The sequence below is a fragment of the Jaculus jaculus genome, chromosome 1, assembly GCF_020740685.1.
Source record: "Jaculus jaculus isolate mJacJac1 chromosome 1, mJacJac1.mat.Y.cur, whole genome shotgun sequence".
Taxonomy (NCBI): domain Eukaryota; kingdom Metazoa; phylum Chordata; class Mammalia; order Rodentia; family Dipodidae; genus Jaculus; species Jaculus jaculus.
In genome coordinates, this window is record NC_059102.1 from 260,931,269 (window position 1) to 260,951,772 (window position 20,504).

General features: G+C 47.7%; 1 protein-coding gene across 8 annotated transcripts in view; it reads right to left on the reverse strand.

Moving 5' to 3' along the window:
* Nfasc (neurofascin) overlaps positions 1-20,504 on the reverse strand; it is a 200,245-nt gene that overhangs the window by 31,160 nt on the left and 148,581 nt on the right. For 7 of the 8 annotated variants that reach the window (XM_004663557.3, XM_045150386.1, XM_045150394.1 and 4 more), the window contains 10 exons: positions 10,953-11,096; positions 10,256-10,367; positions 9,786-9,952; positions 9,196-9,343; positions 8,027-8,151; positions 6,942-6,986; positions 5,737-5,838; positions 5,301-5,498; positions 4,421-4,491; positions 2,323-2,545 (listed from right to left, as the gene is read on the reverse strand). In XM_004663557.3, the coding sequence (XP_004663614.2) occupies positions 2,323-2,545; positions 4,421-4,491; positions 5,301-5,498; positions 5,737-5,838; positions 6,942-6,986; positions 8,027-8,151; positions 9,196-9,343; positions 9,786-9,952; positions 10,256-10,367; positions 10,953-11,096 (1,335 nt within the window). Of the gene's footprint in view, positions 1-899; positions 1,016-2,322; positions 2,546-4,420; positions 4,492-5,300; positions 5,499-5,736; positions 5,839-6,941; positions 6,987-8,026; positions 8,152-9,195; positions 9,344-9,785; positions 9,953-10,255; positions 10,368-10,952; positions 11,097-20,504 lie in introns of all 8 variants that reach the window. The other variant, XM_045150421.1, reaches the window with a different exon arrangement.

Here is a 20,504-nt window from a genome sequence, read left to right on the forward strand (position 1 = left end):
CTGTCCACGCATGTGTGACGGACAATGAAACACCAAGTGGCACTCAGTACCATCACAGGGGTTCTTGCTGAGCAGGACCTCTCAGTACATTCACAAGACACATCTGGGTATGGGCTCATGCACGCAGACACCAGCCACGCGAAGCTTCTGTCAGCGAGGGACCGTGTAAATGACAGTGGTCCTCGGACGGTCACAGAGCTGAGAGTGTCCCATCACCTATCGATGGTATCATAAGCCATCATACTGTCTTACCGCAGCATCTTATGTTTGTGGGGATGCTGGGTGAATGAGCCAGCAAATAAGTTATGAATGGTGCGTACTACTTGATATGTGATTGTTTTATATTATTTACTTTATCATTATTTTGGACTTTTTCTTTTTGCAGGGCTGGGAGTCAAACTCAGGGCCTCATGCACGCTAGTCAAGCACTCTATCCCTGAGCTGTGCTCCTGGTCCCTATTTGATACACCTTATCTCTCTGCTTGGAAAAGATAGTTTATGATAAAGCAGTTGGCCGTGCTAAGCTGGCAACAGTGTCACACATCTTGTGTTTTCTGTTTCTGCTGAAGGCATCGGGAGACCATGCAGAGTAAATGACCCATGCCATTTAACTCTGATACTGGCACAATGACACCCTCATCCAGCGATGCGTTTCTCAGGACATATCCCTGTTGCTATGACACACACACACACACACACACACACGAACACACCAAAAACACAGCATGCATATGTTTTTCTCTAGGTATGGTTTTGAATCCTAGACATTATCTTGAATCACCCTGAGATTCCGTAAATAACCCTAGGACCCTTTCCAAATCCCCTACGCCCCATGTCTGCTACCCCCTTGCCCTGGTTAGTGAGCAGGTGGTTAGAAGGGTGGGCACTGGCTTTCTCACTCGGTATTCTCTGAGCTGGCCCTGGACCGTGTCAGAGTAGACGCGGTTCCACTGAAGGCTGATGGCTGTGCTGTTCATGACCCGGATTTTAACTTCGGTGGGTGCAGCTCTGGGATCTGCAATGTGTTGGGACAGACAGCCGGTTACGCAAGCAGGGCTGGCCCTCAGACTTTGGGGTCCCCTCTGAAATGTTCTCTGATGGTCTGTACATATACTCTACTGCATACTGGGTACTCCAGGGCAAAAGGATGGCAGTTCAGATGCCTATACCTCTGCCTACACATATTTAGGGGGCAATTATTTGTGACACACATGTGCAGAGCTCACATGACACCCCCTTCCCTATGCCATTCTCTGCCTTCCCTTCCTGCTCTGTGACCTGGGAGGCTGCTGTCTCCGGACACCCTGGGAACCTGGTTTTTGGGCTTCTGGGTGGGGCTGGCCGATAGGAGGTGCTAACATGAGGTGCCGGGGCTGCTGCTGGGCTGCAGGCTGATGACACCGCGCTCTTGAGCCCACAGCCGCTGCCACCAGGGGCAGACCTCCCAGGAGCCAGCGACTCAAGAGTGCCCACCAAAGCGCAGAGGGCCGCAATGGCTTCCTGCTAGCCCTTGAAAAGGCTCATGGGCCTTGCTACTTGCCTCTAAAGCTGTTCACCTAGTATCAGTACTTGCTTTTGAGTGTGCATCTGTTTACTGCCAGCAGGAAACATTGCCTGCACAGGGGAGGTCCCTTTATCTTGCTCAGGAAGGGAGTGTGGCCCTACAGCCCCTGGAAAGGGAGGGTCACTGCCTCTCCTGTAACAGCCCCTTCTGCTCTCTGCCCTGCTGCAGGAGCATGTGTGGAGTGTTTATTTTCCTAGAGCCAGCCTCTTAAAGCATCTTTTTTTTTTTTTTTTAAACGTTCAATTCTAAGGGCCAGGGGTACTGCTGGAATGCTGGCAGGTTGGTAGGTGAGGGACAGCCCTGTCAGGGCTCTACGGACGTCCACTGCCTCAAGGCTGCCCCTGTCTGCGGGAGTCTGGCCTATTCCCTGCCTGGCCTGTGTCCGGATTCCTTGGAGCATCTGTAGTTCTTTGTCTGTTGGTCCTGACAGCTAAGTGCCAGCATGGCTTGGCAACCAAGCAGCCTGGCTGAAGATCTGAAGATCTGGTCTGATGTTCACGCGTGACACTTGCTGTCACCGAGTCCTGGCAAGCCTTTCTCGCTGTGGAGTGTCACTACCGCAGTGTGCTAGGCTGAGTGTGGACGTGTTCAGAGGGCATTATCGCTACTCCGGCCATGTACTCTAGGCCACTGCAGGGGAGCCCCTCTTTCTTGGGAACCACTTGCCCTCCCATGACCTGCCCTGAGGTTCCCATCCTGTGAGAGGCAATTGGCAGTGAGAGGGTCCTGCCAGGAAGGGGAGGTGGGTGGGGACTCACAATCTTCACCGGAGTACCCGATGACGGTGTCAGGCTCGGGGCCCTTCCCAAAGTCATTTTCGGCCTGGACACGGATCTCGTAGGGCACATAGACAGGAGTCTGCCCCACCACGTAGCGAGAGCCCCACACCGTGACGTTGTTCCAGGTCTCTCGGGTCTCTCTCCGTCTCCACTTGACAATGTAGCGCAGGTTGGGGCCAAAGGCAGAGGTGGCGTTCATGGGCTGTGCAGGGAGAGACAGACAGGCAGGCAAGGGTGGACAGGGTGCTGGCGAGGAGTTTGGGGCCACCCACAGAATTCCCTCTCTGCCTGTGCCAAGTACTCTACTTGGGCCTCCATAGTATTGGCCAGTCCTTTTGAAGAATAGAACAGGGAACATGGCCTGGAGATCCCAGAGTCCTAGGAACTTGGCGGCACCTAGATTTCCTATGATAAAAGCTTCATAGGAGACAGTCCCTTTGACTTGGAGCCAAGTCACAGTGACACAAGGAGCAAAACAGGTGCACAAGGAGCAAAGTCTTTTGGTGTACTGCCTTCCTAAGACAGTAGCAATGACAAACCAAAGGCCGACGACAGCACCCTCCTCTCCAGAGTGAGAACGAGAAGACATTTGGCTCTAACAAAAGCATGCCTCCTGCTGATCAGCTCACAGTTCGAGAACTGACCACAGTTCTACCAAATCCTCATGTCCGCCATGCCTTCAACACAGAACTATTTACAGATGTGTGGGGGGGGCGTTTTCTTTATTCTCCTGGAGCTTGCACTCAGAACCAGGTGTCCAGAACTTGTGTTCAGCCCAGAGCACCTGGCCAGGGCTGCCGGAGTCCTGGCCCTCAGAGTGACAGGGCTGGTCACGATTTTGAGCACTATATCCCCCCATCCATTACTTATGGTACTGGCTGCATTTGTATCTTTCAGACTTATAAGTAGTTTTTAAAGTCTTTTTATTTTAAAAAATATTTATTTGCGAAAGAGAAAGATGCACATGGAAAGAGAATGGATGCACCAGGGCCTCCAGTAATCGCAAATGAACTCCAGATGCGTGGGTCACCTTATGCATCTGGCTTATGTAGGTACTAGGGAATCAAACCTGGGTCCTTAGGCTTTGCAGGCAAATGCCTAAAGACATCTCTCTAACCCAGAAAATGATTTTTTTGAGACCACACATCCCAATTCTGGTTTGGAAAATGTAGCCAGCGAGCCAATATGAAGAGGGGATTTGATAATCCTGACCTGGAAGAAGCCTTTCGAGGTATCCAAGCCCTCTTCAGGAAGAAGCGAGCCCGGCCCCAGCCCCACAGCAAGGACCCAGCTCACATCAAGCGTGGACCTGGTGTTTCTCCCAGGTCTTTCCTGAAGCCTAACCTGCATGTCTCCTAATTAGTCTGTTTTGTGTTGCTGGCATTCTCCATGATGTCCGCCAGACTGGTAGACTATGGAACTTGGTCACCTTTGAAGGGTTAATGGACCACTGACCTTGGACCACTGACTTGAGTGGACCATAAAACTTCCCTGGACTGTCGCATGATAAGGGACATCTGTTATATAAAGGAAGCTCGTAACTCAGAGGTCCAGCCACAAGTGCTATCAGGCCACCTGGGCGGGTCCTTACCTTCCTCCTGTTCTTTACTTCCAAAGACTCCCCGCCCCCCACCGCCATCCTGCACCCTTTATATCTCCACTCTCTCCCATTCAAGTGTGGCAGCATTTTTTTTTAACCTCATCCTGGGAAAGCTGCTGTCCCTCAAATAAAGAATAATCTGTGCTGGCCTTTCCCTTCCCTCTTGTATTTCTCATGTCGCTCTAGTCAATCCCAAGTTCTACCAACCTTTGCTCCTATCCCTGCTCTGAAACCCTGCTCTGCTCACTGGTGTGATTTCTGAATGCCTGGCTTGTATATGAGTTTGGTTTTCAGACAGCAGTGACCCTCAAACCAGCTAGATAGTTGGGACCATACTATGGCCTGTGCCCCAAAGTCAGCCGAGAGGGCTGGAAACAGCCTTGAACAGGGCACCAGGGACTTGAAGAGAAAGGGCTCCCAGGTGCCCACTACCAGGTGAGCACCTTGTTGCAGGCTGGGGTGGGGAAGGACCCTTACCGTCCATGTGATCTCCATGTTGTTCTTCCTCGTCCCCTCCCCCTTCACATCGCCAGGATTGGACTCAGGGGCTGGAATCCAAACAGACACAAAGTGGAAGTCCCATCTGTGCCTTACGAGGGCGCGGGAAGAAATCTGTCTCCCTCCCACCTGACTGGCCCCCCTTCTAGTGCTGGCTCTTCTCAGAATCGCTATTTAATGAACTCACTCTCTTTTTCTCCTGAGCATATGTACTCCTGGCTGAAACTTAAATCCCCAAAGCAGGGTTAATTCCTTTTACATTTCAATCCTTTACCAGACAGCACTTATCCTCAGGCTTTTCAATGTGCCAACACCACATGGACAATCCGCTCCTTCATAGATGGCCCGCTAAGTATGTTTCACACCACGCTGGCTTATCTGTTTAATGTTTTAGGGGAGGCATTCCCTCCTCTAGGAGCTGGTGTGAGCTCAGAAATGTAAACATTATCCAAGTGTTTTGGGAAAAGAAATCCAATGTAAGACCAGATTAATATATATGTATATGTATGTGTATGTATATGTGTATATATATATATAATATTATATTATATTATATACATGATTATATATATCTGTACACCTTTGCCATAGCTCTCCCCTTTCAGTCAGATAATCAAGAAAAATTGATAATAATCAAGTGGCAGTTAATATTTATTGCACATTTATTATGTGCTAAGCATAGCAGTAAGTAGCTGACATGTATGTTCAAACAGGAGAGTGCAGAATGTCATTACTGTTCTGTCACACAGGTGAGGAACCCAGGCCCTAAAGAGGTAGGTATATTGTCCAAGTTCCTGTGGCTGGGAGCTTGGGGGAGTCGGTGTGACCTCGGGGAGCCTGGGGCAGCTCAAGTACTCACGTGCTCCGCTGGTTCGGTAGCGCTCAGATGGGAGGCTGGGGTGGCTGCTCCCGACCTCATTGACAGCGATGACCCGGAACTGGTAGTTGACGTATGGAGACAGCTGGAGGACAGCTGAGTTGACACTGCCTGGGAACTTGGAGTGATCGTGCCAAACTCCTGGTTGGAACTGGTCCTCTTCAAACTGGACAACGTAGTCTGAGTGGACAAAGGGACCAGAGCTGTTTCAGAAGCTGAGTCACAAAGCCCCGATCCATAAATACGCCCTCCTTAGTGCCCATTCATTTCGATAACCTTCCTTTGGTTGACAGTGGCACATGGGGAAGTCCTACCCGGACACAGGAGGGGACCGAGGCTTCTGTGCATGAGTCTAGAGGGGCAGAGTTGGGAGCAGACACCAAGGAGGACCCACTACCAGTCCTCTGTGTAAGCTGACCTGTGATGGGACTGTTGTTATCATCCCCCGGGATCCAGGTCAGCCTCACGCTCCTTTCAGCCAAGTCAGTGAGCTCCAGGTCACGGGGTCGCTCTGGGCGCCCTGGCAGCAGAGGGAGAAGTCACCATATGCAGACAAGCAGAGTTAAGCCAGTCCTTCTCTATGGGGTGGCACCTGTCCTGGACAAGTCCCCGGGGTTGTCCACCACCAGCAGGAACCAACCCAGTCTACCCTGGAGGGCCAGTGCAGGGACTACCCCCACACCTCCAGGGAAAAAGGGAGATAAAGATGATCAAAGAACATGGAGCAAGGAAATACAAAGGAGCAGGCAGGGCAAGAGAGAACTGGGCCATCCATCCTGTTCCTGCGGACCTGTCAGAGCCTGTGGAGTAAGGCTGCAGCTTTCCCCCGAGCCCTGCTCCACTCAGAGAAGCCGAGGAAGAGGCACGGGGCTCTAGACTCTCATGACAACTGCCTTTTACTCCGTGTGCCAGGGCTCGGAAGGCACCAGAGCCTGGCAGGGGTCTGGAGTGCTGAGCAGGGCAGATAGGTGAAGATAATGGGGAAGATACAAAGAATAGGCCAGATGGGAAACAGATTTAGTCTAGAAATTTCAGTGATGGGCGCAGGACAGAAAGGGCATCCCTACAGGAGTGAGGGAGAAAACTTTTTGGGACTCTAATCTCCCTGGGACAGCTCTAGCCAGTGTTAGTACTGTCCTGACCTGAAGGGACGTTCATCTACCCATAGGAAGGGGTAACCAGCTATCTCTACGATTTGGCTGGCTACTAGAAGGACCTGGAAAGCGAGTCGTGCGAGCTCATATTAGCGGTGTGGAAACTGGAAATTGTACACAGATAGTAACAGATGTGGGAATCTGTCAAATGATGAGTCTATAGCTTTCCTGACCAGCCCTTAGCACTTCTGAGGAGAGCTGGGGGAACAGCGGGGGTGTGTGGTGGAGGGCAAACAATGGGGGGAACAGAAGCCCAGAACCGCTATGCTCAGTCTGCAGGGCTGGGATACGGCTCAGGGAGGCAGGTGGCCGTGAGCACCTGAGAAGAAACCACATGTGGTGGGGCATGGAGAGGGCTGCCCACCAGCCTGCAGTGTGCCGTCCTCGCCCGAGGCATCTTTCTCCTCAAGATTTCTCCCCGGGAACTTAGAGAGAGCCCTGGCCAGGGCCCGTGATTAGTATCAATTACCTTTGGGCAGGGCAGCCAAACGGTTAGTTGGAGCGGCCTGATCAGCTGCAAAGGTAAGATGGGTTATCCAGGTTAGCAGGTTATCGAGGTTAAAGGGCTTCTGAAAGGATAGGCATAGGCAGCAAGGTTTCGCCAGAGTCCCTGGGCTGTGGTGCCCCAGGCAAAGTAGACCCTCCCTCGATCCCTCAGAGAGCCCGACCTCCCTCCAAGGCCTGGAGCAGGGTCTCCGGTTCCCTCTCCACTTTGTACTGCTAATAGACCTGGGCCCACCATGGCAAGCCAGTGTGCCCTCTACTGCAGGGGGGCAGGAGACAGAGGACAGAGGTGATGCAGGGACAGTCATCTTCCCCTCTGATTGGAATGGCTTACTATTTGGACACAGGGTCAGGAAGAGAAGGGATCGCCTTGCTCAGCGCGTCACGCACTGAAATGTCTCCAAAACCCGGGAGCATGTGGGAAGGGAGGAAGGCCGGTGGAGGCTGGACAAAGATAAAGCTTGGGGGCTGGAGAGATGGCTTAGCGGCTAAGTGCTTGCCTGTGAAGCCTAAGGACCCCGGTTCGAGGCTCGGTTCCCCAGGTCCCACGTTAGCCACATGCACAAGGGGGCGCATGCGTCTGGAGTTCGTTTGCAGAGGCTGGAAGCCCTGGCGCGCCCATTCTCTCTCTCCCTCTATCTGTCTTTCTCTCTGTGTCTGTCGCTCTCAAATAAATAAATAAAATATTTAAAAAAAAAAGATAAAGCTTGGTCTAGCATTGCGGCTGGGGGCCTTTAGTCACCTTGGTGGAGTGGATGTAGATGGGAAGGAGGAAAGAGGACCGCAGGCAGAGGTCCCTCCACGCTCTCTGTCACTTTGCACCCTTAGGCTTGGCCTGGGGAGGTCAATGATCTCACTCTGGGGTGTGAGCCCCAAACTGTCCCGCACATCTTGGTCTGAGAGTGGCAGCTTCCTAACTAACCCCAGAGAGGTTGCTACACGTGACGGCTGCTGACTACAGGCATTGCACCGGGAACAGCCAGGGTCCATCCAAGGCTGCTCCAGCTGGTGGAGAGCGGGGAGAAGGGTCACCAGCGCTGGCGTGGTTACCTAGCACAGTGAGGTGGGCCTTGGCCAGGTCTTGGTCCAGCTCGGTGCTGGCCATGCACGTGTAACTGCCTTGGTCCCGTTCTGCCACACCAAAGATGGTCAGGGAGTCGTCTTCCTTCTTCATCCTGCAAGGTGCCATGCTGGGGTTGGCAGGTGCCTGGCACGGCCGCTGCTTCCTCCCAACAGGGGGATGGTAGGAGAAGAGAGAAGTGGCAGAGCCAGGATGGGCGGCCATGGCGCCCCTCAGGGGTGTGAGGTGCCATCTCAGTGCTCTGGCTTGATGCAGAGGGAGAGGGCAGGTGCAGCTTGAGCACCCCTGGAAGTGCACCCTGCCCATCTCAGAGCTGTGCCCCAGCTACGCACGTCCCCCAGACGAGGGCACTGCGACTCCTCTTTCCAAGGCAGACTAGTGTCTCTCTTCTTCCCCAGCTCCCAAGCTCCAGACTTGTGAGATCTGCCCCCAGGCTCCTCTAACCTGTCTCCGCTAGAGGGAGAAAGCTCACCCCACAGCAGTACAGGATTGTAAATCTGCCGGTGCCAACAGGTAACGAGTGCCTGTGTCCATTCACAGTGTTCAGCCCCCGCCCCCCCCCCGAAAAAAAAATATTTGGATGTGGCTGGAAATGGTTGGCACCTGAGGGCCTGGAAGAGGAACAGCAAGGGAAGCCCTGGGGAGGGAGTTTGGGATCAGTGGTTCTCAATCCTGAGTGCAAAGTAGAAACACCCAGGGAACTTTTAAACACTGTCAGCACCCATGTCCTACCTCTACGCCAGTAAAATCAGAGCTAGGGTGCCGGAGATGTAGCCCGGACACAGTGAAAGAATCCAGAAGCCTGAGAACCAGCAGAAACTAGTGAGGTGGATAGGGCCAGCTCTGCCCTCTACCGGTCACCAGGAGCATTGCAAGCAGGACTGGATGGATAGAAGAGAAAGGCAAGGAAAAGAAAAAGATGATGGGAGAGAACAGAGGGAGAGAAAAATGAAGAGAGAAGAAAGGTAAGAAAAGAGTATAAGGATAGCATAGAATGGTATGTGGGATGTTCCTGGAAGGGGGTTCACCAAGGCCATCACCCTCTCCTAGCAGCTCCTTGGTGACATGCATGGAACCAAGAGCCAGGGTCAATTGCCCTGCAGATAGGCAGCATAATGCAAGGAAGGAGACCGGAAACCTGTTTCCAATGTGGAGAGGCTCGTCGTCTTTCAGCCAGGAGACGGTGAGCCTCAGGGAGGGGTCGTGCTTCACGCGACACTCCAGCTGCACGGTGGTGCCCTTCTTGGCTACCTGGTCCTCAGGCATCCGGTAGATCCTGGTGGGGTCTGTGGAGATGTCCAGAGAGCTGGCCATTGACCTCCTTTCTGTCCACCACCCCCATGTGGCCATACAATGTGACATGCCTGACCTTGAGATGGCAGACATGGTGTACAATTGTAAGAATGGAGAAGAGTTCTCATGTGGTGGGGAATCAAAATAGTATATTATTCCCAAATAGTTCTCCTCTGTCTGAAAAATAGGATGGGGGGTGGTGGTAAGGAGGTGGGTGGACAGCAAGTTTCCTTCCTCATTCCCTTTGGATCAAGTTAATAAGAAGCTGTCTGGATGTTCTTGACATCCAGGAAGGATGGGCCAGTGCACATAGAGGAGCCCACCAGGATCAGACATTAGTCAGGGGCATTTCCAAAGAGACGGATGCCTACGGACCCCTGTGAGCATGGATCTCTTGCCCCATCTGAACTCTTGCCTGGCAACCCCCTTGTTTACCTTTGACCTCCAGGCGGACTTGGTTCTCAGCCTTGCCGAGAATGTTGGTGGCCACACAAGTGTATATGCCTTGGTCCTCTTTGCGGATCATCTTGATTTCCAGACTGCCATTCTCGTAGACATGGTAGTTGCCACCATCCAGGTTGCTTCCTTGCCCATTCTTAAACCTCACAACAGAGCAGCCGAACACAGCACACTGAGAAAGGTCTGGCCTGAGAGCTGGGCAGCAGCAGAGACCGTGGGGACCGGGGAGGAGCCCTCTGCCAGGAGCACTAAGCCTTGCAGGCTCTGCTTAGAACCACTAGGTGGGTCTGGGGTGAATCTCTGAGCTTCTGTAAACTAAGGGGGGGTTCATCGAGACAACCAACTTTGACTCTTGAAGGTTCCTGGGTCTTGCCGAATGTCAATTACAGGCCAGGAAAGTGAAGATGTGACCCCTTCTGGGGAGGGTCTGGTCTCTTGGGACTTACCATCGGAGTGTGGGAATGGGAGAGCCGAAGAAGGGGCAGTCTAGCCGTGTCCGGTTGTACAAGATAACCCTGATGAGCTGGTTCCGGGGTGAGAGCATCCGAGGCGGCACATCTGAAATCCCCAGAGAGTCAATTTGGGTGCAAAGTGCGACCTTTCCATTCCTTCCTTTCTGGTCTTATCACTGCATGACTTCTGTTTACAGTAGCCAGACACCTTCACCCAGCCGCTCGCCTTCCTTCTGAAAGCCTTCAGTGTAGGTGAGGAGGGGTACACTTATCCATCCGCCTCTCCCTTACCTGCCCTACATTCAATCCAGCTATTGCAAAGGTTTTTATTTTTTTTCTTCTTCTTCCAAATTATCCCTTAGGCTCTGGCACCTCCCCTCCACATCTCTGAGGTATCTCATAGCTACCAGTTCCCACTGCCCTCTCTCTGCCCAGCGAGTGTGGCAAACATGCTCAGAACAACTTCCTTCCTACCCAACTTTTCTGATGCAATTATTAACTCTGCGCTCCTCTGGCTCAGTGGAGTTCAAACCTCGCATCTTTCCCCCAGACCTCATCTTCAGTATCCATGCTTCCCTCATCCTGCCCGGCCTGGCTGGCATCCAGAAAGGAAGGTGTATCCTGTGACCACACCCCAGGAAGGCCCTGCTGCAGACAGCCAGAGGGGAGAGTGACGTGAGAGTATGCTCACCGAGCACACTGACGAAGGCATTGGCCAGCAGGTAGCCATGCTCGTTGGATGTGTTGCACTGGTACACGGCCCTGCTGCTGATCTGGGTGTCCCGGAAGATGATGGTGTCACCGGCCACCTCACGGTTTGGGTTCGGTGGTGCTGCTACAGGTGAGAAAGAGGTGCTTCTCAGAAGAAATGGAGCTGGGCACAATGAAGGGCACACGGGGCTCTGGCCAGGAGTCCCCGAGGTGACCAGTGTTCTATGGAAGAAGCAATACTAGGTGGGTCCTGGGAGACCCAGCTTTGTACTGAGCACTGCCGAGACTCGTGACCTGGGCTTCATGGGATTTTGTTTCTCACTCTATTTGACGGGAATATGAATCCCTGCTCAACCCAAATAGCTGGGCACGTGGTTGAAGATACGAATTTTGGGAATAGAAATCTAAGCACGTCACCCACCAGCATTGTTCAAACCCTGTCCCCTTCAGTTCCTGGTCTATAGAACAAGAATGATATCACCTTCTGACATTTTTTGTGAAGATAACCAGATTGTTTTCATACATATGTAAAGTGATTAGCAGAAGGCCCAGAAATACTGTCTATATTATTGTACTTAAATCAATTAATTTTTAAGACAGGATCTTGCTATATAGCTTAGGAACTCACTATGTAACTCAAGCTGGCCTTGAAGTCATGGAAATCTTCCTGCCTCAGTCTCCTGCATGCTGGAGGTACAAGTATTAGTCCCCACACCAAGGAATTCTGAGCATTTGATCCGATGCACATTGGAAAGGATACAGCAACATCTAAATGGCCCAAACCCACCACCTTCCCACCTTCCAACACAGACTATCCACACGCTCAAAGCTGAGCCTGTAAGCCTAAGCCTGATGCAAGCTGAGACTCCTCACACTTGCTCAAAGGTCTTCCCAAGAAATGTAGCCCACACAGAGGGAGGCCATGCCTGCCCACAGTTCTCCCCTACTGCCGGCTCAGGGTGCAGATAGCAGAGGATGGGGGTAGCTGTGGGGCCTTGGCCTGTCCGCACATCACTCTGGGACCGGGGGCAAACCAAGTAATGCATGTCTCAGGAAAACGTCATGCACCTCTCCCCCACTCTAAGGAATAAGCTAAGTGAATGATAATTAGCTGTCAAGTAAAAGTTTTCTAGAAATTGCTCAGACACTAAAACCACAGATTAATCACTGGGACCTCATGAAATTACAAAGATTTTTGCACTGCAAAAGACACTGTGAATAAAGCAAAGAGGCAACCTACAGAATGGGGAAAAATCTTCGCCAGCTATATATCTGATAGAGGATTAATATCTAGGATATACAAAGAACTCAAAAAGTTAAATAATAAGGAATCAAACAACCCAATCAAAAAATGGGCTATGGAGCTAAATAGAGAGTTCTCAAAGGAAGAAATACGAATGGCATATACGCATCTAAAAAATGTTCTACGTCACTAGTCATCAGGGAAATGCAGATTAAAACTATACTGAGATTCCATCTCACTCCTGTCAGATTGGCTACCATCATGAAAACAAATGATCATAAATGTTGGCTGGGATGTGGAAAAAGAGGAGCCCTTGTACATTGTTGGTGGGAATGCAATCTGGTCCAGCCATTGTGGAAATCAGTGTGGAGGTTCCTAAAACAGCTAAAGGTTGATCTAGCATATGACCCAGCTATAGCACTCCTAGGCATATATCCAAAGGACTCATCTCATTTCCTTAGAAGTACGTGCTCAACCATGTTCATTGCTGCTCAATTCATAATAGCTGGGAAATGGAACCAGCCTAGATGTCCCTCAACAGATGAGTGGATAATGAAGATGTGGCACATTTATACAATGGAGTTCTACTCAGCGGTAAAGAAAAATGAAGTTATGAAATTTGCAGAAAAATGGATGGACCTGGAAAGGATTATACTAAGTGAGGTAACCCAGGCCCAGAAAGCCAAGCGCCACATGTTCTCTCTCATATGTGGATCCTAGCTACAGATGATTGGGCTTCTGCGTGAGAATGAAAATACTTAGTAGCAGAGGCCAGTAAGGTAAAAAGGAGACATAAAGGGTAGAGAAAGGAAGGGAGGAGGATACTTAATAGGTTGATATTGTATATATGTAATTATAATGATTGTAATGGGGAGGTAATATGATGGAGAATGGAATTTCAAATGGGAAAGTGTGGGGGTGGGGAGGGAGGGAATTACCATGGGATATATTTTATAATCATGGAAAATGTTAATAAAAATTGAGAAAAAAAAAGTTTTCTAGAAATATAAGAGCAGTCACTGGACTTGAGCTTGCAGAGGCCATGAGATCATCCAGGATCACTGAAACCCACAGGGGAAGCGGGAGCCTGGCCTCACAGGCGGCATTCAGCAGTGACTTGGGGCCTGGCAGAAGGTAAAAGGAGATACGCTCAGCATCTTATCGTCCACTCTGGGACCCACTCAGCAAAAAGGCGCCAAGAAAGGCGGCGCCACCGACCTGAACATCTCCTTCCCGACACATTTCATGCATGTGATTTCCTTGCCAGCCACTCTCCTTAGATGCTCCCTGAAAAGAGTGACAGGTGACCTTCCTAAGCCCAAGGATCATCTGCCGGCCCTGGGCTACGTCTACTGAGTGGTGCAGTCAAGTGTGCTGCCATTAGCCTGCGGCTCCCTGAGTCTGTAGGGACAGAGAACTGCGGGTCGCAGGCTGGCCATGTCTCTGTTCATGGCGGGGTAAAAGGCAAAGGTTCGGTCTGGCTAGAGCGGGAGTGTGGCAGTCCACAGCTTCCCTTGCCTGCCAGCCCTGAGTCCTTGTGCAATTAATTCACTGAGCTGATTAGAGCCCATTTTTCCTCACCAGCTTTGTCTGAACCAACAAAGACACAGCATTTAGCACAGTGAATGTCTAAGAAGGTGTCCCCCCTTTGCCTGTCTCTCCTGTCTCTTCTTTTTTCCAGTCAAGTTTTTAAAAATATATGTATATATAATTTATTTATTTATTTATTTTGATAGAGAGAAAGAGGGAGAGAGAGCAATGGGGGGGGGGAGACAATGGGCAAGCCAGGGCCTCCAGCTACTGCAAACAAACTCCAGATACATGCACCACCTTGTACATTTGGCTTACGTGGGTCCTGGAGAATCAAACCAGGATCCTTTGGCTTTGCAGGCAAATGCCTTAACCGCTAAGCCATCTCTCCAGCTCCCAATCAAGTTTTAAGTGAGCATACAGAATAATGGGTTTCATTATGATATTTTCATTCATGTATTCACTATACCCTGCTCATATTCTTCCCCCCACTACACTCCCCTGTCTCAACACCCTGCTGGTCCTCCTTATCCCCAAATAGTCTCCTTTCTGCTTTCATCTCTCTCTTTCCTCTCTCTCTCTCACATGTATAAATAAGTGTGTATAGCTAAGTTTGTAAAATCTAGACTTTGCATATAAGAGGAGACATACAATATTCTTTTTTCCCCTTCCATTGACCTCGTTCTCTCACCTCTTTAGACCTCTTTCTCATCTTTCATAGCTCTCTTTCTGCATTCATGGCATTAATATAAATAAAACATTCATTAAACTCTATATTCTACACATGAGAGAAAACATACAATAGCTGTCTTTCTGAGCCTGGCTTAGATCACTGGCCGTGATGATATTTAGTTCTAACCACTTTCTTGCCCATAGCATAATTTCATTCTTCTTTATGGCTGAACAAAGTGTCATGGTGTAGGTGTACCACATTCTCTCCATCCATCCATCCATAAATGGAAAGTTAGACTGGTTCCATATGGTGGCTACTGTAAATAATGCAGGAATTAACATGCAAGTATCTATGTGGTACACTGACTTGGATACCTGAGGGTATATACCAGAAGGGGAACTGATGGATTATGTGTGTGTGTTGTTAGTGGTGGTGGTGGTGGTGTGTGTGTGTGTATGTGTGTGTGTGTGAGTGTCATAGTGGGTATGTGGAGGTCATCAGACAACTTTGGGTTTTGGTCCTTGCCTCCCACTTTGAGGCAGAGTGTTTTGTGGTCCACTGGCCATCTGGCCATGAGCTTTTGGACATTCTGTTGTCTCGACCTCCCACATCACTATAGATGTGTGCTTGGGTTATAGGCTCCCACCACAGCATCCAACTTTTTATTTATTTTCATAGAAGTGTGTGTGGGGGCATGCTAGGGTCTCATGCCACTGCAAAAAAACAAAAAAACAAAAAAACAACAACAACAAAAAAAACGCCAGATATATAAACTATTATTTGTGTCTTTGCGTTTGGCTTTATGTGGGTGCTGGGGAATTGAGGCCCAGACTAGCAGATTTTGCAAGCAAGCACCTGTAGCTGATAAGCCATCAACTTTTTATATTTGGGTATTCACACTTGCACAGCAAGTGCTTTATCCACTGACACATCTCCCCAGCCCTATATGGTAGTTCTCTTTTCAGTTTTTTTAGAAATATATATTGTTTTATCTTATTAATTTATTCGCAAACAGAGAGATGCAGAGAGTATGGGTGTGCCAGAGCCCCTAGCCACTGCAAATGAACTCCAGATGCATGGGGCACCTTGTGCATCTGGCTTATGTAGGTACTGGAGAATCAAACCCAGGTCATTAGGCTTTATAGGCAAATACCTTAATTGCTGAGCCATCTCTCCAGCCTCTATTTTCAGGTGTTTGAGGCATCTCCATACTGGTTTCCATAGTGGCTGTACCAGTGTACAGTCTCAGCAGCAGTTTATAAAGGTCCCTCTTTTCCCACATTCTTGCCAACATGGTTGCTATTTGTTCCCTTGATGGTAGCCATTTTTTTTACATTTTATTATTATTTATTTATTTATTTATTTGAGAGTGACAGACAGAGAGAGAAAGAGGCAGAGAGAGAGAGAGAGAGAGAGAGAGAATGGGCACGCCAGGGCCTCCAGCCACTGCAAACGAACTCCAGACACATGCACCCCCTTGTACATCTGGCTAACGTGGGTCCTGGGGAATTGAGCCTTGAACCGAGGTCCTTGGCTTCACAGGCAAGCGCTTAACCACTAAGCCATCTCTCCAGCCTGATGGTAGCCATTTTGACTGTAGTTTTAATTAGCAATTTCCTGAAGGATAAGAATGTTGAATATTTAAAAAATTTTTATTAGTATTTTATTTTTTGGTGTGTGTATATACGTGTGTGTGGTGTCTGTATGTATTCGTGTGTGGGGTGTGTGTGTGTGTGTATGTGCATATAGGTGCACATATCTGTATTTGTGCTTGTGTACATGTGTGCAATATGCATGTGGTATATGTCTATGTGTATTGGTGTGTGTGTTTATGTGCGCATCTATGTGTGTGGAGGCCACAGCTTGCTGTTACGTGGCCTCCTCAGTTACTCCACCTCATTTTTCTGAGACACGGTCTCTCACTAAACCCAGAGCTCACAGATTCAGCTAGACTAGCTAGCCAGTAATCCACACGGATCTGTTTGTCTCTGTCTCCCCAGCACTGGGATTGCAGATGTGCATCACCACACCTAGCGTTTTTATGTGGGTGCTGGGGATCCAAACTCAGGTCCCCATGCTTGTGTAGTAAGCATTTTGCCTGCTGAGCCACCTCTCTGGTTTGATGATGAGTATTTTTTCAAGCATTTATTAAACATTTGTATTCCTTCTTTTGATAACTGTCTCTTCAATTAATTTGTCCATTTATTGATTGGATAAATTATTTTGGGGGGGAGGTGCTTAATTTTTGGAGTTCTTCATAGATTCTAAATGTTAGTCCTATCAGATTTGTAGCTGGCAAAGATTTTATACTAGAGCTCCTGTAGACTATTTCTTGACTCTGCTGTTTTCTTTTGCTGTACAGAAGCTTTTAAAATTTCATGCAATCCTATTTGTCAATTTTTTAGGGTTATTTTCTGAGCGATTATTTTTTTTAGGGTTATTTTCTGAGTGCTTATTTTCTGAGTCTTTTATAGAAACTCCTTGCCTATATCTTGAAGTGTTTTCCCCTAGGAGTTTTAAAGTTTCAGGTCCTACATTAAGGACATTGATTTTTTTTTTAACAGAGTGAGAGATATGTATCTACTTCATTCTTCTATGCCTGGACATCTGGTTTTCCCAGCACCATTTGTTAAACAGGCTATCTTTTTTTTAATGCATGTTTTGGGCACCTTTGTCAAAAAATTAGGTGGCTGTAACTGTGTAGATTTATATCTGGTCTTCTTCGATGTTGGCCTATTCATCTGTGCAGCGGAAGTACACTTCTTTTGTTACTATGGCCCTGAAGTACAATTCAAAACCAGGTTTTGCCGTTCCTCCAGGAGTGCTCTTCCTGCACAGGACTGCTTTGGCTATCTGTGGTCTTTGGTGCTTCCACATATATTTTAGGATTGTTTTGCTAGTTCTGTGAAGAATGCCACTGGAATTTTGATGGGGACTAAGTTAAATTAGTGCATTGATTTTGGTACTTTATGAGAGAGAGAGAATTGGTACACCAGGGCCTCCAGCCAATGCAATTGAACTCCAGACACGTGTGCCACCTTGTGCGCACGTGTGGCCTTATGTGCTTGCGTCACCTTGTACGTCCGGCTTACATAGAACCTGGAGAGTTGAACACGGGCCCTTAGGCTTCTCAGGCAAGTGCCTTAACCACTAAGCTTCTCCAGCCTGGTCTTTCCATTTTCTAGTGTACTCTAATTTCTTTCCTTTTCCTTCTGAGTTAGTGTCTCACTCAAGGTTGTACCCACTTCATAGTCCCAGGCTTGCCTTGAACTCCCAGTGACCCTCCTACCTCTATCTCCAGAGTGCTAGGATTAAAGGGGTACATCACCATGCTCGGTTCTTTAATTTCTTTCCTCAGTGTTTTAACATTTTTATTGTAGAAATGTTTTACCTTCTTGATTAAGTTTATTTCTAGGTGTGTTTTTTTTTGAATATTTTGTAAATGAAACTTTTTTTCTTCCTGATTTCTTTTTCAGAAATTTTATTTTCACTGGTATATAAGAAAGCTACTAATTATTGTATGTTGATTTTGTATCCTGCTACTTTGCTGGATGAGTTTTCTGGTTTAAGGGTCTTTTAGGTATAGGTTCATGTCATCTGTAAACAGGAGTAAGATGACTTCTTACTTTCCGATTTGTCTTCTGCCTCTGTCTTTGTCCTGTTGCTTTAGTTAAGACTTCAAGGAATATAGTAAATAAGAGTGAAGGAATAGATACCACTGTTTCATTCCTAATTTAGTAGAAATGCCTTCAGTTTTTCTCCCTTAGCATAATGTTAGTTATAGACTTGCTGCATGTACACTCCACCATGTTGAGGTATGTTCTTTCTATCCCTAGTTTCTTCATGAAGGTGCCCTGAATTTTGCCAAGGGCCTTCTCTGTACTAATTAGGATGATCATGTGATTTCTGTCTATAAGTCTATTTGTAGATGTTAAACCAACTTGCATCCCTGGTATGAAACCAACCTGATCATGATGTATGATCATCTTAATGTGTTCATAAATTCCACTTATAATTTTAATTTTTTTATTGATAGTTTTTCAGGGAAATTGGTTTATACTTTTTATTTCATTTTTAAAATATTTTATTTTATTTATTTATTTGACAGAGAGACAGACAGAAAGAATGGGCACACCAGTGCCTCTAGCTCCTGCAGATGAACTCCAGACATATGTGCCCCCTTGTGCATCTGGCTAACGTGGGTCCTGGGGAACTGAACTTGGGTCCTTAGGCTTTGTAGGCAAACACCTTAATTGCTAAGCCATCCCTCCAGCCCTTATTTATTTATTTATTTTAAAAAAATTTTGTTGTTGTTTATTCTTATTTATTTGAGTGTGACAGAGAGAGAAAGAGGGGGAGAGAGAGAGAGAGAGAGAGAGAATGGGCGCACCAGGGCCTCCAGCCACTGCAAACGAACTCCAGACGTGTGCTCCCCCTTGTGTATCTGGCTAACATGGGTCCTGGGGAAATAAGCCTCAAACCAGGGTCCTTAGGCTTCATGGGCAAGCGCTTAACCACTGAGCCATCTCTCCAGCCCCCTTTTTTATTTTTTTGACAAGGTCTTTCTGTAGCTTAGAATGGTGCCCAAGCTGGCCATAAAGTTATAGTGATCCTCCTTTAACAGTCACCTGAGTGTTGGGATTATAGGTGTGAGCCTCCACACTTGGCCTTACAGTTTTCTTTCCTTCCTTCCTTCTTTCTTTCTTCCTTCCTTCCTCCCTCCCTCCCTCCCTTCCTTCCTTCCTTCCTTCCTTCCTTCCTTCCTTCTTTCCTTCCCTTTCTTTGTTCCTTCTTTCCTTTCTTTCTTTCTTTCATTTTCATTTGCTCCTAACAATTTTTTCATTTCCTCCCAGATTGATTCAATAAACCACCGTCCATTCACGAATATATTTCTCAAACTCTACACATTTGTGTAGTTTTTGTGATTTCTCTTGTTACTGATTACTAGTTATATTATTATTATCTGATAACATACAGGAACTTATTTCAGTTCTTTTGTATTGTTAAGACTTGCTTTGTGGCCAAAGATGTGATCTATTTTAGAGAAAATTTCATGGACTATTTAGAAGAGTGTGTACTCTGCAGACATTTACAGCCCAGTTGGATCTTGTTTTTGAAAATCCAAGAGCATGGTGGTGCACGCCTTTAATCCAAGCACTTGAGAGGCAGAGGTAGGAGGATCTCTGTAAGTTCAAGGACAGCCTGACACTACAGAGTGAATTCCAGGTCAACCTGGGCTAGAGTGAAGATCCTACCTCAAACACAACAACAAAAATACAAATAAAAATCCTGACTGCTGAGTTGAGGGCATTTACATCAAGAGATCCACTGATTCTTGTCATCTTGTTGATTAAGTTTCTGGTTAGTCGGGGTTACTGTTCATTCTTTCCTTATCCTCTATTCACTTTAGGGGTTCCTAGCTTGCTGTGCTCAAGATGATGCATTCTGGCTGAGTTCTTTACTGTTCTAGTCCACTCAAGGACTTTAGCACTTTCTTGAGTGAGATTGTCCTTTTCTTTGATGTTTAGGACTTCAGGTATCTTCTTTAGTGCTGGCTTGATGGTTATGAATTAATTTAATTAGTGTTTGTCTTAAAATATCCTTATTTCTCTCCCCATCAATTCTGAGAAACACCTGCTGCATTCTTGGTTAGTATTTACTTTCAGGCTGGAAGTATGTCACTCCATGCTCTCTTGTTCTTAGGGTTATGTTGAGGTCTGATGTTATTCTGATGTATTTGTAAGTAAGTTGACATTTTTCTCTTATAGATTTTTTTTGGTTTTGTTTTTGGAGGTAGAGTCTCACTCTAGCTCAGGCTGACCTGGAATTCACTATGTAGTCTCAGGGTGGCCTCAAACTCAGTGATCCTCCCACCTTTGCCTCCTGAGTGTCAGTATAAAAGGCATGCACTACCACATCCAGATTTTACAGTTTTTAATACTGTTTGTTTTGCATTTTTAGCATCTTGACTATAATGTGTCATGGAGAAGTTCTCCTGTCATGACTGTTTGGGATTCTCAATACTTCTTGTGCTTAGATGTTCATATTTTATACTAGATTTAGGAAGTTTTCGGCTATAATTACAC